This window comes from Castor canadensis, chromosome 11 (genome assembly GCF_047511655.1).
Source record: "Castor canadensis chromosome 11, mCasCan1.hap1v2, whole genome shotgun sequence".
In the NCBI taxonomy this organism is placed as follows: domain Eukaryota; kingdom Metazoa; phylum Chordata; class Mammalia; order Rodentia; family Castoridae; genus Castor; species Castor canadensis.
The window spans coordinates 140,593,613-140,616,281 of NC_133396.1; the positions used below are offsets into that span (position 1 = coordinate 140,593,613).

At 43.2% G+C, this 22,669-nt stretch overlaps 1 protein-coding gene across 4 annotated transcripts in view; it reads right to left on the bottom strand.

Moving 5' to 3' along the window:
* The window catches only part of Smyd3 (SET and MYND domain containing 3), a 567,702-nt gene that overhangs the window by 539,860 nt on the left and 5,173 nt on the right, over nt 1-22,669 (bottom strand). Inside the window, exon 1 of one of the 4 annotated variants that reach the window (XM_074048804.1) lies at nt 18,099-18,776. The exons of the other annotated variants lie outside the window; for them this stretch is intronic. Within the exon in view, the coding sequence (XP_073904905.1) occupies nt 18,099-18,124 (26 nt within the window). The 5' untranslated portion in view covers nt 18,125-18,776. Of the gene's footprint in view, nt 1-18,098; nt 18,777-22,669 lie in introns of those variants that run through there. 4 annotated transcript variants of the gene reach the window in all.

Below are 22,669 nucleotides of genomic sequence, written 5' to 3' on the forward strand. Positions count from 1 at the left end.
GCTCACTAAATTCTTCCCACTAAAGTTAAGCTCCAAAGCACAACTAAATACATTTATTTGATCTGTGACTATTAAATGAGTCATTAAAGTAGTTACTCATACATAATATTCAAAGTAAGTCTGGGCATTTAAAAACGGCCTTATGGAGTCATCTGTTAGCATAACTGGTATATCTTGACTGAAACTAACAAAACAGAGATTGTACTACAGATCTGTGTAATGCAGAAAGGTCAAATTCAGTAAATTCAGCCAAAAAGCAAAGTTATGATAGAAGTAAAGCCTGCTAAGAAAAAGTCTGAGCTAAGCTTGGAAAAACTAGTAGAGTCAGGCTGTTATTGACAACTGCTGCAACTACTTTTAGTATTCAGTTAATGTTTCCTTAGGCCCGTTGTTCTCAAACTTCAGAGTCAACAAGACCAAGAAGGCAGGTGGAAGACAAAATGCAAAATAACCTGTCTGGGTCCTGCAAGGGCTCAACCCCTGGGAGCTTGGTAGAATGTGGATTCCTGTGCTTACTAGCTATTCTGAGGTAAGATATTAACATCCAGATTTTTTAATATTGCAGCTGGGGGCTGAACCCAGCTCATGTTCTACCACTGAGCTGCACACCAGCCCCAATATCCAGCTCCTTGGTCAGTCCCCTTCTCCACCCAGAAGCTCTACTGGGAGGGGCAGACCAGGCCTTGAGCAGAGCAATCTCCAGGCAGTATCCAGGGACTCTGGTGTGCTCTCACTTAATCCCCAGGAAGACCATGCGATGTGTTTAAAATGCCTCAGAGTAAAGAAGTAAGGAGAAAAGGAGAAGGGAAATTTACTCTTAGACAGGGATTGTGGAGTGAGCTAGACAAAGTTTGGCAACATAAAAACCATTAAAAAGACAAAACCAAACGGAGCACATCATCATCTTGTGTCACTCAGCATACATGTGAAAGGCCAATACTGAAGAAACTGCTGGGATGGTTAAAGTTTGGTAGTAGGCTGAGCAGGCCAAGGGGAGTAAAAGTGCAGTGCTAGACGTTGTCACTATGTCACCCACACTAGCCTCATATTCATGACCCTCCTGCCCAGTCTCTGAGTAAGTAGTCACCATACCCAGCTGGGTCATTTTTAATACATGAATTGAATACTGCTCTACAAACATTTACTTTGGTGCAAGTAACCTTTTGGGTTGTTTGGTTTTGGGGGGGGGGGCGGGTTTTTGGTAGTACTGGAATTTGAACTCAGGGACTCATGCTTGCTAGGCAGGCACTCTACCACTTGAGCCACTCCACTAGCTGCATGTAACCTTTTTGGTGACCACACAGAATTACAGTTTTAGTACTAAGAAGTCAGCTCATGGTCCAAATTACAGTAGCTCCCCAACCAGTCATATCAAGTGATCAACAGTGGCAATAATTAAGATAAGACTTCAGAAAGGAGCAGCAAGTGTCTCTCATGTTTTGCGTAGATGAAGTGCAAATCTCAGTCACAGAGGCATCAACTGAGTATCCACGTGTACTCAATGCCGTCAGAGGCTCTGGAAATGCAGGTGAATATGACAGGGTCTCATACGGGTGCTGGTGGCTCACGCTTATAATCCTAGCTACTCGGAGGCAGAGATCAGGAGGATTATGGTTCAAAGCCAGCCCAGGCAAACAGTTTGAGAGATCCTGTCTCAAAAAAAAAAAAAAAAATCACAAAAAAAGGTTGATGGAGTGGCTCAAGGCACCAAGGACACCAAGGTCTGACAGCAGGCAGGTGTACAGGACAACAGAGCCAGCCAGGACAGCTGCCGATGTTTGATGAGTTTAAGACTCAGTCATGAGAGGGAGGTCTGAGGATACAGCAGCGCACACAGAGGATCAATCAAGTAAGAAGTGGCTCTAGGCAGAGCTGCACTGACACACAGGAGCTGATCAAACCCTCACAGGAGTTAGACACAAATACTGACATTAGACAAGGCCACTCTGAAATCAGATCTAAACATGTGACCAAAATGCAAACTCTGTCCAAGACACAAACATGGTCCAGCATCCCTGGTCTGGGCTAACGTAAGTGACTGCAGTTTCTTTACCAATCACATGCGATTAGACCAAATGTACTAACAGGCCCAGTCAAAGAATCAGCCCCATTTCTGGACCACACCCCATCCAAAGCAAGACCGCTCTTCCTGGAACTCTCCCCAAATCTCCTAACACAAGCCATGCCTCATATAGAATGCCTCTAACATCCTTGGTACATCCCACGATTGCCCACGGTGTGTGGTCCTCTCCCACAACAGGTTAATAAACCCAACTTTGCTGAACTACAGACTCACTGACCAAAATGAGAGCCTGTATCAGAAGAGTGGAATGGAGCAGCTGGGAGGAAGTGAGTTTCCAAGAAGAATGAAAAGAACTGGAAATTGACGATTAAGAGAGGGAACAGGGCCCCTCCCCCACCGAAATACTAAGAACCTTAAGTAGACCTCTAGTTAACATGCTGCATTTTTTTTTCTACAGACTGAATAGAAAATAAAGACAGACAAAATTGAGTAGGCACTTACAGAACTGAAACTAATGATGTCTAGGTCCCCGTCTCTGAAGGCAATCTAGGCTACAGAAATTTATGAACTCCCCAGGTAACCCCAATCTCCAGCAAAGGCAGTAGAAAGTGCCCATGGCTCAAGCTGGAGGAAAAAGAGAAGCAGTGCAAAGAAGAAAGAGACCCCGGGATGTGCTGGGGCAAAAAGGAAGTGAAAAAATGACCTGAATTCTAAGTAACTGATTCTCAGATACCAGCACAGTAATAAAACAGGCAAAATGGTCACTCCATTCCACCACTGACAGAACCCACGGAGGACCTTTAAGATTGGTCTCGATGACAAGGAAGCAGTTGGTTGCATCAGCAAACCCTCCAAGCAGGAGACTTTCAATCCACAAGACTAGGAGGAGGCAGGGATAGCACAGACACTCCAAGTAGAGGTGACTTGCACAGGCCTGTTCCTCTAGCCACATTCCCACCTGATGTTCCCACACTGCCACCTAGTGGGGTGACACTGCAAGGTGCCAGCATGAACTAGAAGTGTTTCCTAGGTAGTTCTGTGAAGCACACAGCAGGTAAGTCAGGCAGGATAAATTAAGGTTTAATCCTACACTTTCTTCTGTTTAGTTGGAATGGAAGGCAGCCTTAAGGCATACAGTTTCTTTTGAGGGCTGAGCATCTTCTACAATCGAGCACAGTGATGGTTGGGAATTTAGGTAACACTTTATGTGGGCAGTTCAATTTTTATTTTTTGATTCTATAATATTGGTTACTCAGTTTATGCAGTGAAAACTGAAGCATATGACAAAAAGACTGTCTTAAAGTCTATGAATCATGGGGTTTTTGCCCCTCAGTTAATTCTCCTTCTCCTCTCCCTCTTTTTCTTCTTCCCTCTCTCCCCCCCCCCACCCCCGCCAACCCATCCCAAAGGTTCTCAACAATAGCTACGAATCAGCACTACCTATAAAGGCTTAAAATATTATGAGATCATAGCCAGGCACAGTGGTTCACATCTGTAATTCCAACTACTAAAGAGGCTGAAACAGGAGGATCACTTGAGCTCAGAGGTTCGAGGACAGCCTGGTCAACATGGCCAGACCGTCTCAGAGAGATAAGAGAGAGAACCGTGCTAAGTGCCAACAGTCAAGTCAGTGTAGCGGACAGTAACCTCGAGTGTACCTCACTGGGAGATACATAAAGAATACAGAGTGAACCACTTGGACTGCAGGAAATGTCTTCATTTTATTCCATTGAAACAAGTAAATATGGACATGGTCTACTTCTACTCTTCTAAAATAAATTGCTAGGCTGGAGGTGCAGCTTGGTGGTAGAGTACGTGCTTAGCATATGGAAGGCCCTGGATTCCATCCCAAGCACAGTTTTTTTTTATTTTAACAATAAAAAATTAATTAATTCACGCTCTAAGGTATGTGTTCCTGGGAAATCAAATATCCCAGTTCCAAAGTTAAAATGTGAAACAAGAGAAAAGGTAGTCCACAGTCACCTAAATTTTTTTCATCCTGCCACATAATTATAGTGAAACAGGGTAAAGAAGTCATTTGCACAAAATCTCCCAATTTTAACTCCCACTACAACAGGATCAACCAGTGCAACTTCTCCCTCAGACTGTACCGAAGTCAAATGTGACACTAATTGTGAAAATATTATTACTGTATTATTAATAAGTCATAATAGATACAAATGTGACCAGTGCTCTTCTCTTATGGTGAGCTTTATGCAGATATATATGACAAAATTTGAGTTGTTTGCCCTTGTTTTGGTCCAATTCCAAGTAAGAGTTAGGTGTCACATTCCAAACTGAGAACAGTTTGGAAAGAAAGTGCATGAATGGAACCCAGGGCCTCACCCATACCTGACAAGGGCTGCACCCCACTCTGGTTGAGAAGTTTCACAGCCATTTCTGAAAACTGTATGCGTGCTTTTCACCCCATTGTCCACCAGAGGGAGCAGGGCATTCTACTAAGATCTCAGCAGGATTTTCCCAGATGGAAATAGAGAAGCATCCAATATTGGATCTGCAAGATGGAATGCCTAAGGTGAAATGCCAATCTAAACATAGGCCCCAAAAAAATCTCACAGTAAATATCAATCCAACAACTGGGTGCCTAGGAATTTTAAAAGTACAGAAATCAGCTCTAAAAAAACGAGAGAGAGAAATGTTCCCACAATGTACTGTTTCACTTTATTTTGGGGGCGGTACTGAGGCTTGAACTCACCGTCTCACACTTCCTGGGCTAGGAGGGAGCTCTACCATGAGGCACTCCACCAGCCCTTTCACTTTATGTATTTTCCAGGCAGGGCCTCACATTTTTGCCCGGAATTGGCTCATTACCCTCCTACCTATGGCCTCTCGTGTAGCTAGGCTAAGAAGTGGACCCCCATGTCCAGCGTGTTTGCTGAGTTGGGGTCTTGCTAACTTATTTCTCAGGCTGGTCTCCAATTGCAATCCTCCTGATCGCTGCCTCTCAAGTAACTGGGATTACAGGCATGAACCACCACACCTACACTGTTTATTTTATTTATGATTTTTTTAGATAAGATCTTGCTATGTAGCCCAGGTCAGCCTTGAACTCTTGGTCCTCCTGCTTCAGCCTCCCAAGTACTGGAAGTATAGGCATGTACCACCAACCCAGCCAGAAATCAGCTCATCTTAATTTAATGAGCATATGAGTCATGCAGACATCCTGAAATCACGTAGAGGAAAAGTGCACTGATCATAAAGCTGTGCAGTGCTCATTAGCCCCAGCTGATCCTGACGCTGTGGACCCTCAGACCACATTCTAGGAGTAGCAAGAGCTGGCTTACAATATATACTGACTGCCAACCATACATATTTAACTCTTTTTATTTTTTTTTTTTTTAATGTAGAGGACTTGGATTTCAGGGCCTTGAACTTACCTAGCAGCACTTTACCACCTGAGCTATACACCTAGTATTTTTTCATATTTTCTTATTTAGAATTCCATCTCCCATGTAGCTGGGATTACAGAAGTGAATCACCATGCCCAGCTTGTTCTTTGACATTGGGTCTCACTTTTTAACTGGGTTGGCCTATAACCATGATCCTCCATCTCCTCCCATGTGTAGCTGAGATTTCAGGACTGAGCCTCCAGGCCAAGCAATTTAACCCTTACATAAAGTTGGAGAGTTGACTGGCAAAAAGTGAAACTAAATTTGAGGTGCAAACGTTAGGGAAACTTTATACCTTGAACCCTTAAATTCTGTTGAGCGCGTGTGCCATACAAGTGCTCTGCAGAGGGTGGTCTCATGCAACAGTCTCCCCTAGGTGCCTGCTGTGCAAAGGCTCAGTGTCCTCAGGCACTGCCTTCTCCAGTCCTCAGCGTCTCCATGTCTCCACCCTGGCCAGGCACCTTCTCAGAAAGCCCCGGGTGGCAAGCGTGAAGTGTGGGTGCATATGCACATGGGAAAAACTGCAGGGCCAACAAGAACTCGGAAGACACATCTGGGAATGGGGCTAAGACTCCAGCACGAGGGGAGAGAAAAATAATGCTGGAACAAGTTGAATTTATTGCAATGGGGCACCAGTAGACTGCTTAGAGCAGCCTGGAGAAGTTCTATCAATGTGCCTAGCTGACTGACTAACAGCTTAATCCAAAGGTGATCTTCCCTAAATAAATTGCAAACATCAGATAATCTGTGGCATACTGATCAAGAAGTACCAAATGCTTAGGTAGACCAGAATGCTCAAGGCCTTTCACACATCCCTTAGCTACGCTCCTGGAGGATCCAGAAACCTTCCATTCACTATGCCTGAGAAACACATTCATGAGAAGAGTCCATCTCCTTTAAAGGCTCTGTGGTGGCTGCTCTCTATAGGCCACGAATAAAAGTAGAAATGCCTGCCATAAATGGGGTTCTTGAATTCTGTGGGGGATGAGGAGATCCCATGATGGCAAGGATCAAGTAACAGCAGTTAATTATCAAAGGCAATGTTGGAGCCAAGCATGGTAGCATACATCTATAATCCCAACACTCAAGAATGGCAATTTTGAGGCCAGCTTGGGCTTCACAGTAAGACCCTGGCTCAAAAAGCAACAACCGAAAAAAAAAAAAAAAGCAAGTTTGGGAGTGGCTACTATAATGGCAGGCAAAAGAGTGACAAAAAAATCTAAAGTGCAGAAGTCTCTGGCATTTGCTACTCATCACAGCGCCCGAGAACAGGTATACACTCCATGAACCTTCCTCACACACCAGCACAGCTACAGCCACTTACAAGGATGCCTATACATGAAGAAGGGAAGGAAGGGCTAGCACCAGATGCTCAGCAGGCTACAGACGCTGACTCTGAACCAAAGGTAATTCCTGAAAACCCAAAATACTGCTTGGTCCAGGTCACAGTAACAGGAGCTAGCAAAAGTCAGGGGTCACTGGGGCTCAGTTCAGAGTCATCTCAACGGATCCATAGGTCCACAAACCCAGCCTGTGGTTAGATTCTCTAGTTTCAGGATGCACATTAGGAAGAGACATCCTTGGCACCTATCAGAATCCTCTTGCTTGCTCCTTTACCCATAGAGTGATAGCTATTATGATACAAAAGTCCAAGTGCAAACCACCAGAACCACCTTTACTGACCTAAATAGTAAACCAAAACCAATACTGAAGCCAGGTATTGCTTAACCAGGTGGCATACACCTATAATCCCAGCACTCTGGAAGCTAAGTCAGGAGGATCAAGAGTTGGAGATCAACCTGAGCTACACAGTGAGAGCTGGAAGTGTATGACAATGGTAGAACACTCACCTAGCATGTACAAGGTCCTGGGTTGGAGCCCAGTGGAGGAATGAAGGCCACCACCAATGCCTTGAGAGATGCAGAGGAAGTTGATCACCATTTAACTGGCCCGTCTGGCCAGTGCAGAAGACGACAGCAGATTACAGGAGAACAAAGTTATGGAGCATCAGCTCTAAGAAGAACAAAATCTCCAGTATGGGAAGGGATTTTGTATACTCTTTGGGGAGAGGGTTAGTATTGCATTTGGTTGTCCAAAGGATAGCTGGATGGGAGAATGAGTTTGCTGCTGTCTTGAAGTACAGTTCTAAGTAAGATTAAAGGCTGGGGGTGTGGCTCAGTGGTACAGCACTTGCCTAACATGCATGAAGCCCTGGTTCCATCCCCCAAACCAAAACAAGGGGAGAAAAAGTATGGCAAAATGAGGTGTGTCACAAGGGTGACAGTGCTGGCTTCTGTAACACATCAGCACAACAAGCTGAGTGACATTCTCCAGTATCCTTCCCCATGATTCAGGTTAAGGCCAGCCACAAGACATGTGCAAGGGGTGACAGAGTGGTTCAAGTGGTAGAGTGCCTACCTAGCAAGTGTGTGGCCCTGAGTTCAAACCCCAGTGCCTCCAAAAACAAAAAAGATGCATGAGACTAGGAAGCCAAGGTGGAACAACTGCCACTGTATTCTGCAGGTTCGTGTGGAGCACCAGGCCCCGTGCCTGCTTCGGGATCTGACAGCTTGCCTTGCTACACAGGGCAGCAGCCAGGCCCTACGCGTGACAACCTTCCCCAGGTTACAGGTCCCAGACACAAACAGTCCTGTGGCAAAGAGCATCAGAAATGTCCACAGTCCATCAGCGCGCCATGGAGAAGGGAAGCATGGAGACAGAAGCAGGTCCCCACTGTGCTCACCAGCTCTGCATAAACCCAGCTTGCTCTTGTTCTCCCTCACTCCACAGCTCGCCTAGCTTCCTGCCAGGGCTGCTGCGTCCAGTCCCTTCACCACACCAGGACAGCAGCATCTTCAGCAGCTCCCACAGTTAGGGGACTACTCCTGCACTCTTTATCCTCACCCCCTCGATAGCTGTGCTTCACTGGCCAACACCTAATTGCTACAAGTCCTTTCTGGAAAAGCCAAGCAGCCTGAAAACACCCCTGACAACTGGGAGACAACCAGGCAATCACAGACACCTACTTGGCAAGCCGCACACAGGCCTGGATTCGCTTTTTCAACAAAAGGATCATTAATCAAAAACATTTAGGGCCTCATTATTTGTGTCTCTGTTTTTGATGGCTCTGGGGCTCATACTTGCTAGGCAAGCACTCTACCACTTGAGCCAGGCCTCAAGCCCTAGGACCTCACTCTTAAACTAGTCAAGACAACCTAAATCAGGAGTGGTAGCTTGTGCTTATAGCCCCAGCTGAAGCAGGGGTATCAAGCCCAGGAGTTCCAGACCCAGCCAGGGAAACAAGAGCAAAACACAGACTCAAAAGTGAAAGAGAAAAACAGACACTTGAGAACAGCCCTGAAAGGGGAATTGCCAGGGCCACTCTAAAGATGGCAATGAGAGGAAGTGCCCACAAAGGAATGAGCCATCTTCTTCCTAGGGGACTGTGCGTGAAGACGCCACCTTTACACTCTCCCCCAACCAATTCCCGACAAGTCCTTCAGCACCAAATCCAACCCAACCACCCAGACACAGGAGAGGGGGAAAAGGGGAACCCATAAAAGGGGAACTCCCTGAGGACTTCAGGGACTGGGTCTGCTTCTCACTCTCAAGAAGCCTTTCCTTTTGCTTTGCAGTAAAGACTTTCTCTGTCCTGCTTTGTGGTCTCCTGTCTTTTAATTCTTTAAGAGAAAGTAAAAACAGACCCACCACAGTTGCTAGGTGGCATCAGCCCTTTTTTCTTTTCTTTTCTTTTTTGTCAGAAAATTTCACACATTCCCAAAAGCAGAGAAAATGGTATCACTATAACAAAACCAGACAAATTTATTGAGCAACTTCAAAAATTATCAATGCATGGCCAACGCTGTATAACCTACACCCCCACTGGTACCTTCCAACTACCTTTTTTCTCTTTTCTTTTTGGTTTTTTGAAACAAAGGACCAAAATGTGGCCAAGCTGGCCTGGAACTTGCAATCCTCCTGCCACAGCCTCCCAAGTTCTGGAATTACAGGTATGAACCACTACACCCAGCTTCCAACTACATTATTTTAAAGCAAACCCCGGATCATTGTAGCTTCACCTATGTATTTCATGAAGATAAAAACCTTCCACTGTTTTTGCTTGTACCTTTTCATTTTGAAATAATTTCAGATTGACAAAAAATAACCAAAATAATCAAAATAACCATACAAAGAATTAGTGAAACAAAAAGTTGGTTCTTTGAAAAAATAAACAAGATCAACAGACCCCTGGCAAACCTGACTAAAATGAGGACAGAAAAAACCCAAATTAGTAGAATTAGAAATGCAAAAGGGGAGATAACAACAAACACCATGCAAGTCCAGGAAATCATCAGAGACTACTTTGAGAACCTATATTCAAATAAATTCGAAAATCTAAAAGAAATGGACAGATTTCTAGATACATATGATCATCCAAAACTGAACCAAGAGGAAATTAATCACCTGAATAGACCTATAACACAAAATGAAATTGAAGCAGCAATCAAGAGTCTCCCCAAAAAGAAAAGTCCAGGACCTGATGGATTCTCTGCTGAATTCTATCAGACCTTTAAAGAAGAACTGATACCAACCCTCCTTAAACTGTTCCACAAAATAGAAAGGGAAGGAAAACTACCAAACACATTTTATGAAACCAGTATTACACTTATCCCAAAACCAGGCAAAGACACCTCCAAAAAGGAGAACTACAGGCCAATCTCCTTAATGAACATTGATGCAAAAATCCTCAACAAAATAATGGCAAACCGAATTCAGCAACACATCAAAAAGATTATTCACCACGACCAAGTAGGCTTCATCCCAGGGATGCAGGGGTGGTTCAACATACGAAAATCAATAAACGTAATAAACCACATTAACAGAAGCAAAGACAAAAACCACTTGATCATCTCAATAGATGCAGAAAAAGCCTTTGATAAGATCCAACATCATTTCATGATAAAAGCTCTAAGAAAACTAGGAATAGAAGGAAAGTTCCTCAACATTATAAAAGCTATATATAACAAACCTACAGCCAGCATTATACTTAACGGAGAAAAACTGAAACCATTCCCTCTAAAATCAGGAACCAGACAAGGATACCCACTATCTCCACTCCTATTCAACATAGTACTGGAATTCCTAGCCAGAGCAATTAGGCAAGAAGAAGGAATAAAAGGAATACAAATAGGTAAAGAAACTGTCAAAATATCCCTATTTGCAGACGACATGATCCTATACCTTAAAGACCCAAAAAACTCTACTCAGAAGCTTCTAGACATCATCAATAGATATAGCAAGGTAGCAGGATATAAAATCAACATAGAAAAATCATTAGCATTTCTATACACTAACAATGAGCAAACAGAAAAAGAATGTATGAAAACAATTTCATTTACAATAGCCTCAAAAAAAATCAAATACCTAGGTGTAAACCTAACAAAAGATGTGAAAGACCTCTACAAGGAAAACTGTACACTTCTGAAGAAAGAGATTGAGGAAGACTATAGAAAGTGGAGAGATCTCCCATGCTCATGGATTGGTAGAATCAACATAGTAAAAATGTCGATACATGTTTAATGCAATTCCCATCAAAATTCCGATGACATTCATTAAAGAGATTGAAAAATCTACTGTTAAATTTATATGGAAACACAAGAGGCCAGGAATAGCCAAGGCAATACTCAGTCAAAAGAACAATGCAGGAGGTATCACAATACCTGACTTCAAACTATATTACAAAGCAATAACAATAAAAACAGCATGGTACTGGCACAAAAACAGACATGAAGGCCAGTGGAACAGAATAGAGGACCCAGATATGAAGCCACACAACTATAAGCAACTTATCTTTGACAAAGGAGCTAAAAATATACGATGGAGAAATAGCAGCCTCTTCAACAAAAACTGCTGGGAAAACTGGTTAGCAGTCTGCAAAAAACTGAAACTAGATCCATGTATATCACCCTATACCAAGATTAACTCAAAATGGATCAAGGATCTTAATATCAGACCCCAAACTCTTAACTTGATACAAGAAAGAGTAGGAAATACTCTGGAGTTAGTAGGTATAGGTAAGAACTTTCTCAATGAAACCCCAGCAGCACAGCAACTAAGAGATAGCATAGATAAATGGGACCTCATAAAACTAAAAAGCTTCTGTTCATCAAAAGAAATGGTCTCTAAACTGAAGAGAATACCCACAGAGTGGGAGAAAATATTTGCCAATTATACATCAGACAAAGGACTGATAATCAGAATATACAGGGAACTTAAAAAACTAAATTCTCCCAAAACTAATGAACCAATAAAGAAATGGGCACGTGAACTAAACAGAACTTTCTCAAAAGAAGAAATTCAAATGGCCAGAAAACACATGAAAAAATGCTCACCATCTCTAGCAATAAAGGAAATGCAAATTAAAACCACACTAAGATTCCACCTCACCCCTGTTAGAATAGCCATCATCAGCAACACCACCAACAACAGGTGTTGGCGAGGATGTGGGGAAAAAGGAACCCTCTTACACTGTTGGTGGGAATGTAGACTAGTACAACCACTCTGGAAAAAAATTTGGAGGCTACTTAAAAAGCTAGACATCGATCTACCATTTGATCCAGCAATACCACTCTTGGGGATATACCCAAAAGACTGTTACTCCAGAGGCACCTGCACATCCATGTTTATTGCGGCACTATTCACAATAGCCAAGTTATGGAAACAGCCAAGATGCCCCAGCACTGACGAATGGATTAAGAAAATGTGGTATCTATACACAATGGAATTTTATGCAGCCATGAAGAAGAACGAAATGTTATCATTCGCTGGTAAATGGATGGAATTGGAGAACATCATTCTGAGTGAGGTTAGCCTGGCCCAAAAGACCAAAAAATCGTATGTTCTCCCTCATATGTGGACATTAGATCAAGGGCAAACACAAGGGGATTGGACTATGAGCACATGATAAAAGCAAGAGCACACAAGAAAGGGGTGAGGATAGGTAAGACATCTAAAAAACTAGCTAGCATTTGATGCCCTTAACATAGAGAAACTAAAGCAGATACCTTAAAGCAACTGAGGCCAATAGGAAAAGGGGACCAGGAACTAGAGAAAAGGTGAGATCAAAAAGAATTAACCTAGAAGGTAACACCCACGCACAGGAAATCAATGTGAGTCAATGCCCTGTATAGCTATCCTTATCTCAACCAGCAAAACCCCTTGTTCCTTCCTATTATTGCTTATACTCTCTCTACAACAAAATTAGAGATAAGGGCAAAATAGTTTCTGCTGGGTATTGGGGGGGGGAGAGGGAGGGGGTGGAGTGGGTGGTAAGGGAGGGGGTGGGGGCAGGGGGGAGAAATGAACCAAGCCTTGTATGCACATATGAATAATAAAAGAAAAATGAAAAAAAAAAAAGCTGCAAAAATAGTACAAAGAATTTGCATATAATTTTTACACTCTTCAAATGTTGACACCTACATAAACAAAGAACGGTATCAAAATAAAAAATTAACATTCATTACCATTATCTAATCTATACACTTTATTCAAATTTTACCAATTGTCCCACTAATGTCCTATTTTTTGATCCCAGATCACATTTTGATTTTAGAGGTCATGCTGTCTTGGTCTCATCAAGTCTGAAGGAGTTCATACATATTATGTATGACCTTGCGACTTCTGCAGAGCATTACCAAGTATTTTGTAGACTACCCTTAATCTGGTCTTGTCTGGTGCTTCCTCATGATTGCATTTTGAGGGGGAGGCAGCACTGAGGTTTGAACTCAGGGCTTCACACTTGCTTGGCAGGCACTCTGCCATATGAGCTACTCTGTTAGCCCAGGTTATGCATTTTTTGTATCTGCTCATCTCAGAAGCAGTGTGAGCTCAGCACAGGTCAGGAGACACAAGCTGTTGGTTACCCTACCACTGGTGAACTTTGATCACTTGGTTAAAGTAGTTTCTGCCAAGTTTTTCCACTATAAAATTACTTTTTTTTCCCCTTGTACTTAGTAAGTATCCAGTGAGGAGCTCTTGTTTTGTTTTGTGACAGAGTCTCTGTATGTAGCCCAGGCTGGACTAGAACTCACAATCCTCCGCCTCCCAAGTGATAGAATTACAGATGTGTGCCACCATACCCGCTGCCAGGGGACTCACTGAAACCATTTCTTATCATAATTTGCACACTTATCTTGGCACCCATTGATGACTCTTGACTGAAAGCACTGAATTAGATGTTTTCTGAGATGGCATCCCATTCAAACCTTCTAACTTCTGATCCTACTATTAGCATCTTAAATTAAAAATTTCAACTATACCTAGTGAAACTGCTAGATAGATATTGTGGAAGGATATCAACAAGTTATCTGACTATCTCAACAGACAAAGAAAATACTTTTGGCAAAATGCAACACCTTTTTTTTTTTGGTGAGACAGGGGTTTGAACTCAAGCACTTTACAGCTTAAGCTATAACACCTAGTCTTAATAAAATCTCTTGAGAAAAGATAAATGGACTAATACTTCCCTAACATGATATATGTATTGTACTTCAATTCTTTTTCTTGGTGTTTTTGGTTTTTTTTTTTTCAGCTTGAACTCAGGGCCTCATGCTTGCTAGGCAGGTGCTCTTACCACCTGAGCCGCTCAATTCTAAACTATTCTCTTAAGGAATATAACAAAAATGCTCACTATATTCACTTCTAGTTAACATTATCTGGAGGCATTATTAAATAAAATTACATACCTGCAGGCATAAAAATTGAAAAAGGAATAAAGCTATGAATTTGAAGATGGTATAAGTGTATTCCAAGAAATTAAATCTCTATAATTAAAACAGTATGGTACCAGTGAATGGAGAGGAGCAGACAGACTGACCCATGGAGTGAACTGGAAAACCCAGAAACATAGCCCACTAGTGTATGCTGTAAAATATAATCACTGGCATACATCGCTGGCACAAAAATAATCTCAATAATGATGGGACAACTGAGTAGCCACTTGAGAAAAATAAAATCAGATCCATTCCTTCTGTCACACATAAGAATGATCTCAGGCAGGGTATGGTGGCACACACCAGTAATCCCAGCACTCAGATCAGAGAGTTAAGGCAAAAGGATCCCTAGTATGAGGCCAGTCTGGGCTACATAGCGAGATCTCAAAAAAACTTTAAATGAGGGTTGGGGGCATGGTTCAAGTGGTAGAGCATCTGCTTAGCAGGCACAAGGTACTGAGTTCAAATCTTAGTACCACCAAAAAAAAAAAAACTTTAAATGAGTCCAAGATTTTAACATAAAGGTTGAAGGTAAACAAGTTCTAGAAAACATAGGTGAATTCTATCATAACCAAGTACCAAATTAAAAACAAATAGAATACAACCTGAGAAAATATATTTGTATCATTTCTCAAAGATGAAAGGCTAATTCCTCTAATACAAAATAAAAATTTAAGGGTTGGGGGTAGAAGGCCAAAAATCTTCCAGAAAAATGGACCAAAGATACATCTACAGACAGCTCACATAACAGTAGAAACGCCCTTTACCTTTACTCATAACATAACTCAATTGCAAATTCAAACTATACTAAGATTTGACTTCTCACCCATCAGATTAGCAAACATTTCAAAGCTTGACTGTACACTCAGGCTGCAAAACTAAGGAAAACAAACCAAGTCTTGTGGCACACACCTGTAATCCTAGCTACTTGGGAGGCTGACATCAGAGGATCACGATTCGAGGCCAGCCTGGGCAAACAGTTTGGGAGACCCCATCGCCAAAATAACCAGAGCAAAATAGACTGGGGGTGTGGCTCAAGCTGTAGAGTGCCTATTTTGCAAGTGTGAAGTCCTGAGAGAAAGATCAAAATGAGCACAGTATATGTAACCTCAGTCTTCGGTGGGGAAAAGGGAAGGGGAAAAATACAAATTGTGAAGTGTTGTGAAAAGGTTGTTTTGTCACGGTGTGACCAAAGCAATTGTAAGCAAGTTTAGATGATACAGTTTGCATTGAGGCCACAGTTCTCACTGTGGAGGAACACTAAGGGGACATCAGTGAGCGAAGCTGGTGTCACTCGGTTCCTAAAACGTGTCCACATATCCATCTGCATGTCCCTGCTCACAGCAACCTTTACATTTCCCAGCTTTGTCTGTCGAAAGTGTCTAAAGGCAAAAACATCCCAACAGCCTCACTGAAAGCAACCAGAAAGCCTTGGAGAATATTGGCTCAAGGGCTGGGGCAGAATGGGCACAGGAGCAGCCTGGAACATTTGTCATGCCAGAAAGTATGCGAATGCTTTTTAAAAACAAGTTAGGGAAGCCTGGCGCTGGTGGCTCACACCTGTGACCTTAGCTACTCAAGAGGCAGAGATCACAAGGATCACAGTTTGAAGCCAGCCCAGAGAAACAGTTCCGCAAGACCCTATCTTGACAAAACCTTCACAAAAATAGGGCTGGTGGAGTGGCTCAAGGTGAAAGTCCTGAGTTCAAGCCCCAGTACTGCAAAAAAAAAAAAAAAAAAAAAAGTTAGGGGCTATCACAAGACAAGTGGTCCACCATGAGGTTTCCTCCTAGCAAAATATGGGACAACATGAGCACCCAACAATCAGAAGCATCATTATAAACCGCTGAAGGAAACTCATGGATCCACACTAATGATAAAGGACAGAGGGAAGGGCTCTCACTCAGGAAAATAAGAGCTGGATACCAACTGGCAAGTGTGGGGGCAGTGATGTAGATGAAAACTCAGCATTTTCTCACCATGACACCAAAGATTCAGTGAGCAAAGAACTATCTGTGGACACTACCTCTAACAGAAACTGTTGATGAGCAGGCTGTCTGCATGGTCTTAAAGTGTTTCTCCTCAAATTCTTAACTGCTAGAGGAAGAAGTAAAGAACAGTGGAGAAATCAAACAGCCTGACTCAACGATCAAAACTAACACCAGTCAGGCACAGTGGTGCATTCCTGTAACCCCAGCTACTTGGGAGATCACCACTTTCAGGCTGCATTGACAACATAGTAAGACCATGTCTCAAAAAAAAAAAAAGAAAGAAAAGAAAAGGGAGCAGTGGCTTCTGCCTGTAATCCTAGCTACTCACAAGGCAAAGACAAGGAGGATCATGGTTCGAAGTCAGCCCAGGCAAACAGTTTGCAAGAGCCCATCTCGAAAAACCCTTCACAAAAAAGACTGGCAGAATGGCTCAAGGTATAGACCCTGAGTTCAAAACCCAGTACCACAAAAAAAGCAAAGGAAACATTACTGGGTCAGTGGACAAATGGCACCCCAGCTGGTAAGTATGGAAGTCATGTTGAGCTCACTGAAGTTCATGTGATAACACGTCCAGTCTTTGATGACACACACTACAGTACTTAGGAGTAAAGGGCCAAGATATGCAGAACAAGCATCTTTGGAAAGGAGAGACAGACAGACAGAGACAGTGTGTAGATAAATGCAAGGTTGGGGGAAAGAAGAAATAGTGTCAGTGAGGTCACATTTGGGGATTTGGGGGCTTATGCTGTTTTGTGTGTATGGTACTGGGGATGGAACCCAGAACCCAGCACTTACTAGGCAAGCACTCTACACCTCCAGCCCTTTTGCTTCTGTTTTTGTGACAGGGTCTCCCTTTCTTTGCCTGGATTGACTTTGAACTCCAGATCCTCCTGCTTCCAAATCCTCCTGCCTCTGCCTCCCCAGCAGCTGGGATCACAGTGAGCACCACCATATCTGCTCCACGTCAAATGGTAACAGCTTAATCTGAGTAAATACAGACTTTTTTGTATTATTCTTATTTTTGCAACTTTCCTGTAAGTTTGAAATTACTCCCAAATAAAAGGGTTTTTGTTTTGGTTTGGTTTTTTTACAGTAATTGGGTTTGAACTCAGGGCCTACTCCTTGAGCCACTCCACCAGTCCTTTTTTGTGATAGGTTTCTTCAGGATAGGGTCCCTTGAACTATTTGCCCAGGCTGGCTCTGAACTGAGATCCTCCTAATTTCTGCCTCCCGAGTAGCTAGGATTATAGACAGGAGCCACCAGCATCTGGCCCACAGTTTTAAATTTTTTAAAACTGTGGTGTGGTGGAGAGGTGTTATCTTTCCATGGAGGTACATGGAGAAGCATCATTTCACAAATCAAAGAGGCAGTAAATCTAAAGGTGAATGTTCAAAATGACTTTGAAATTAACCCAAGGTTCTAACTTTCATATAATTTCTTGCACAAGTACTACTAAAACCAAGTATAGCCCCTCAGAATGGTAAAGGGGATGAATTCAACTATGATATATTATAAGAAATTCTGTAAATGTCACAATGTGGAGTCTGTACAACAATATAAAAGAATGCAGCCCCCAATACATAAGAGCAGAAAGCCCTAAGCACACCCATCTCTCCCTGCTAAAGATGCACAGGTAGGAGTAACTTAGACTCACGGTTACGCACATTCAGCCTGCATCCCTGCCCATCGCATCCAGGCTGTTTCGGGATGGTGCAGCATCTCTTTGGTAAGTGCTTACTGACCATTCACAGCCGGCAAATGCCATTCATTTCACCCTGTTAAGTCACCATTGTTCAAGTGCGGTCTGCAGACCGCTAGCTTTAATACCACTACATGGTCATGGGTATGTTTCAGAAATGCGTAATCTCAGACCCCAACCCAGACCTGAGTCAGAATGTGTACCTTAGCAAAGCCTTCAGGGCACTCATGCCCTGAGAGCCCCAGGACCAAACTCTGGAGGTCTGCTCCCACTGCAGCTGACGCGAGCAGGAGAGTCTCCAGAGCCACACGCCACAACCCAGGCTTGTTTCTCCATCTCAACGCAAAGCCTCCACAGGCATCAAGACAAGAGGAGGAACGGCAGGAGAGATGGCACAGAATGGTTTATGGTGGGCTGGGAAAGGCTTACATAACCCCTGAGTCATACTCCAGTGCAGTGCTGAGGCTAGGAAACATAGTCACGTGTGCCCAGAGCAAGGAACACGGACAGGCCTAACGGGTGCTGGGGATGCCCAGTATCCAGAAAAGCTGAGCAGGAGCCTGAGCGGGCAGGCCAGGAGAACGGGGAGTTGCTGCGGCAGGAATCCTGACTGTGAACTGTGAATTCTGAAGCCAATGCCCAACCCGAGAATGGGCTCACCTTGCATCAGGGAGTTCTGTCTTGCTCTCATCTGCTAGCACTTCCCCAAAAAGTGGACAGAAGCTAGCAAACATTTCAAAGCATCTTCATATGACTAGCACACACCTTTTGTAAGACTTCAAGAGAAGCAAAATCTAGGAGATTCTTCAGTATACTTAAATCTCCACTTACAGAAAATGATACATGCTTTACTAGAGAAATACAAAATGAATAAAGTACAAAAGGGTGTCTAAAGGGTGTCTTCTCCCCCCTTCAAAAACCACTCTCCAGAAATGCTTATATCAGAATTCTCCTGTGCTCTTCCAAACCTTCTCTAAGTAAAAAATTACATATCAACATATACAATGATTTTACTTATTTAGTGCTGGGGATTGATCCAGGACCTTGTACACTCTAAGCACACACTCCACCACTGAGGCATACCCCCAAACCCCCAGAGATTTAAAATACATGCATTTCTCTACAATTTTATTCACACACAACTTTATTCATCCATATCTATTCAAACTGACCCATTTAATCTTAACAGCAAAACGATATCCTAGCCAGGCACCAGTGGTTCACACCTATAATCCTAGCTACTCAGGAGGCAGAGATCAGGAGGATCATGGTTTAAAACCAGCCCCAGACAAACAGTTCTCAAGATCCCATCTCAAAAACACCCAACACAAAGCAGGGCTGATGGAATGGCTCAAGCAGTAGAGCGCTTGCCTAACAAAGCGTGAAGCCCTGAATTCAAACCCCAGTACCAAAAAAAAAAAAAACAGTATTGCATAATACGGCCATGCCATTATTTAACCAGCACCCTATCTATGGGCCTTAAAATTCTCCTTTTTCTCTAATTACCAAAGTGCTATGCTAAACATTGTACACCCACTGACAATTAATTTGCTGGACTCCCAAGTAGGCTTAGGATAACAGAGTCTTCAATTTCAATGGGAATACCAAATTGCCCTCCAAAGAGGCAAAGCACATCTAACCCTAGTCTATAGTTTTGCTTATAGGGAATAAGGCTTTTTTTGGGTTATTGTGAGGATAAAGTGAAAGACTGCACAGAACAAAGCACTTGAGCTCATGTCTGGCATTCTCAACAAGTGATAATTACTAACTATTAAGTTATAACACTCAAGCACCACATATTGTGGTAACAAGCAAAATTGAAAGTGGCAAGCCAGCCAGACACCAGTAGCTCACACCTGTCATCCTAGCTGCTCAGAAGGCAGAAATCAGGAGGATCACAGTTCGAAGCCAGGTGGGGCATATACTTCACAAGACCCTATCTCAAAAAACCTTTCACAAAAATAGGACTGATGGAGTGGCTCAAGGTGAAGGTCCTGAGTTCAAGCCCCAGTACCACAAAAAAAAAGAAAGCAAGAAAAAAGAGGCAAGCCAGGCGCTGGTGGCTCACACCTGTAATCCTAGCTACTCAGGAGGATCAGGGTTCGAAACCAGTCTAGGGGCAATAGTTTGTGAGACCCTATCTCAAAAAAACCCTTCACAAAAAGAGCTGGTGGAGTGGCTCAAGGTGTAGACCCCAAGTTCAAGACCCAGTACCAAAAAAAAGTGAAAGTAGCAAGCCAGGCATGGTACTGCACACCTGTAATCCCAGCACTTAAGGCTGCTGCAGGAGGATCACAAGTTCAAGACCAGCCTTGGCTACATAGCAAGACCCTGTCTCTGAAAAAAAGAAAGAAAGAAAAGAGGAAAGTGGGTCTCTTAGTTCCCCTTGACAACCAGGGTCAGTCACTACCCTATACTTGGCTGTATGGGCTACAGTTGAACACCTTTTTTGAACACTAAAGAGCAGCCCAGAGTTAAAGTAGAGCAAACAGTGAGTGAGTCACCCCCACTGAGAAGCACTAACCCCAAGTCCTGGTTTCTGCCCTTCTATCCTAGAAGGCCGTGAGAAAACCAAAACCAAGCACCAAGCACTGTCTGTGGTCCACAACATATGCAGAGAACAAACCCCAACCTCTCAAAACCATGCAAAGGCAAGTCTGCTGTCCTAGGCAGTAAGGTCCTGGGACCCTTAGGACCCCGAAGGCCCTTTTGCGGGTCCCCGTGGTCAAAATTATTTTCATAATACAAAGACTTTTTTTGCTTTGTTTATTTGCATTCTCTCATGAACATAAGCGGAGGCTTCCAGAGGCTACATGACATAGGACCTTGCAATACAATGAATGCAGAAGCGTTTGTAAGAGTCCAACAGTCTTCCATCCAGCTAAACATCAAGAGACATGCTAAGATATGTACAAATTTTCTCACTGAAATTTCTTTTGTTTTAGAAATTTGTTTTGTTAAAACTTTGTTAAAATGGAATACATTTACTTAGTACGTTTAAATAAATATTTGAAAATGTTTCTGCTTTATGCCAGGTGCTGGTGCCTCACACCTGCAGTCCTAGCTACTTGAAAGGCTGAGATCAAGAGGACCATGGTTTGAGACCAGCCTCGGCAAACAGTTCTCAAGCCCCCACCTCCAAAATACCCAGAGCAAACTGGGCTGGAGATGTGGCTCAAGCAGTAGAACACCTGCTTTGCAAGCATGAAGCCCTGAGTTCAAACCCAACCAAAAAACACAAAATGTTTGTTTTAACTTTTATTCTATAAATAGCAATAGATTTGACCCACATAAACAAAACTCTTCAGTGTCCTCACTAATTTTTTTTAACTCTTCCTATTGGATCCATTTCAATAGTTTTTAGAAATGTGAAGGGGCTGCCTCAAATGACAGCACGCATTAAGAGCAGTTAGCCTACTGGTTAGATGCTCTTCAGTGAAGGTCAGAGGCAACCGTGTGAGGAATACCACAGCCCTACAGAAGATTCTCAGTAGATTTCAGAAATGGTGGTACAGGCATGAAGACAAATCCAAGTACAGGGAAGCGAGTATTCACTGACAGCCAATCCCTGATTCCTCCATGGCAAAGAATATAAAATGAACACCTGACAGCAGATGGCTGGCTGGTCCCATGGGTGTGATGCCACTTAGGGAACCAGGATCAGTTCTTACTGAAAGCAAACTGTGCAGCAGAAGCCACAAGGGCTATGGTAAGGGGAGCCTGTGCTGCTGATCCTTTATCTTAAGCACTCTGATCAAGCACCAGACCGTCTAGAAAAGGAGAATAACTTACTGCTATCCACAAAGCAGGCCATCCTGTCTGATCAAGAATGTCCTCTGCTGTGGCATTCACAGGGGTCAAATGTTTCCAGGCTCAGAGCTCACCACACAACCCTTTCCCAAACTACCTTGCAAAAGAAAAGAAAAGAAGTAAAAGAAAAGAATTTATCACCTCCACTTCAAAGAAAGATGGAAGGCATTTCCTGCACTTCCTTTCTGCCCTCCCTCATCATCAGTCCTGCCACCTTACTTCATTCCGAGTCCTTGACCATCAGTTGCCCATTAGCCATTGCCCAGGAATCCACAAATCCTGACTTCAAATCTCTTTCTCTCTTGCTCATCCTTTGATCTTCAGAGCCCCTCCTCCAGGAAAAGTTTATAAGACTGAAATGTTTCACTTGCACCTATAAAATCAGCCATGAACCCAAGTAATGTCTTTTATAAATTATTTGGACCAAGGGGGTGCTTCCCAGTCTCCACTTGGGTCAGGAAGCCAGTGGGAGAATTGTGCCTTTGCTAAACTCTTCCTTCCACTGTCTCCCACTCTTGGAAACATCACATATTGAGAAGAATCATCTAATAACTCAGTCACAGATTCCTGGTCATTTCAACAATCTTTTTTTACTCCTAACCTCAGCCACTGTTTGCCTTGCCCCAAACCTTGTCATAATAAGACATACACTACTTGCATGCATTATGTGTCAAGTCAACCCACACTGACCACTCCACCACATCAAGACCTTTATTCCAACGACTGTGCCACATATCACTGTCCATCACTCTCCTCAGCACCTCGTTCCCTAGCTTAGAAACCAAGGTCCACGATTACACCTGCCCCTACCTACAACTGAGTTCCTTCCCCCTTCCCCCACCAACAATCACACTCACCTGGCAATTCTGGGTTAATCTAATGCTCACAGCCAAGCAGCTGGCCACTGGAACAGGAAAAAGCACCACTCCACTCCGCAGAGCACTCACACATTAAATAAATGAAT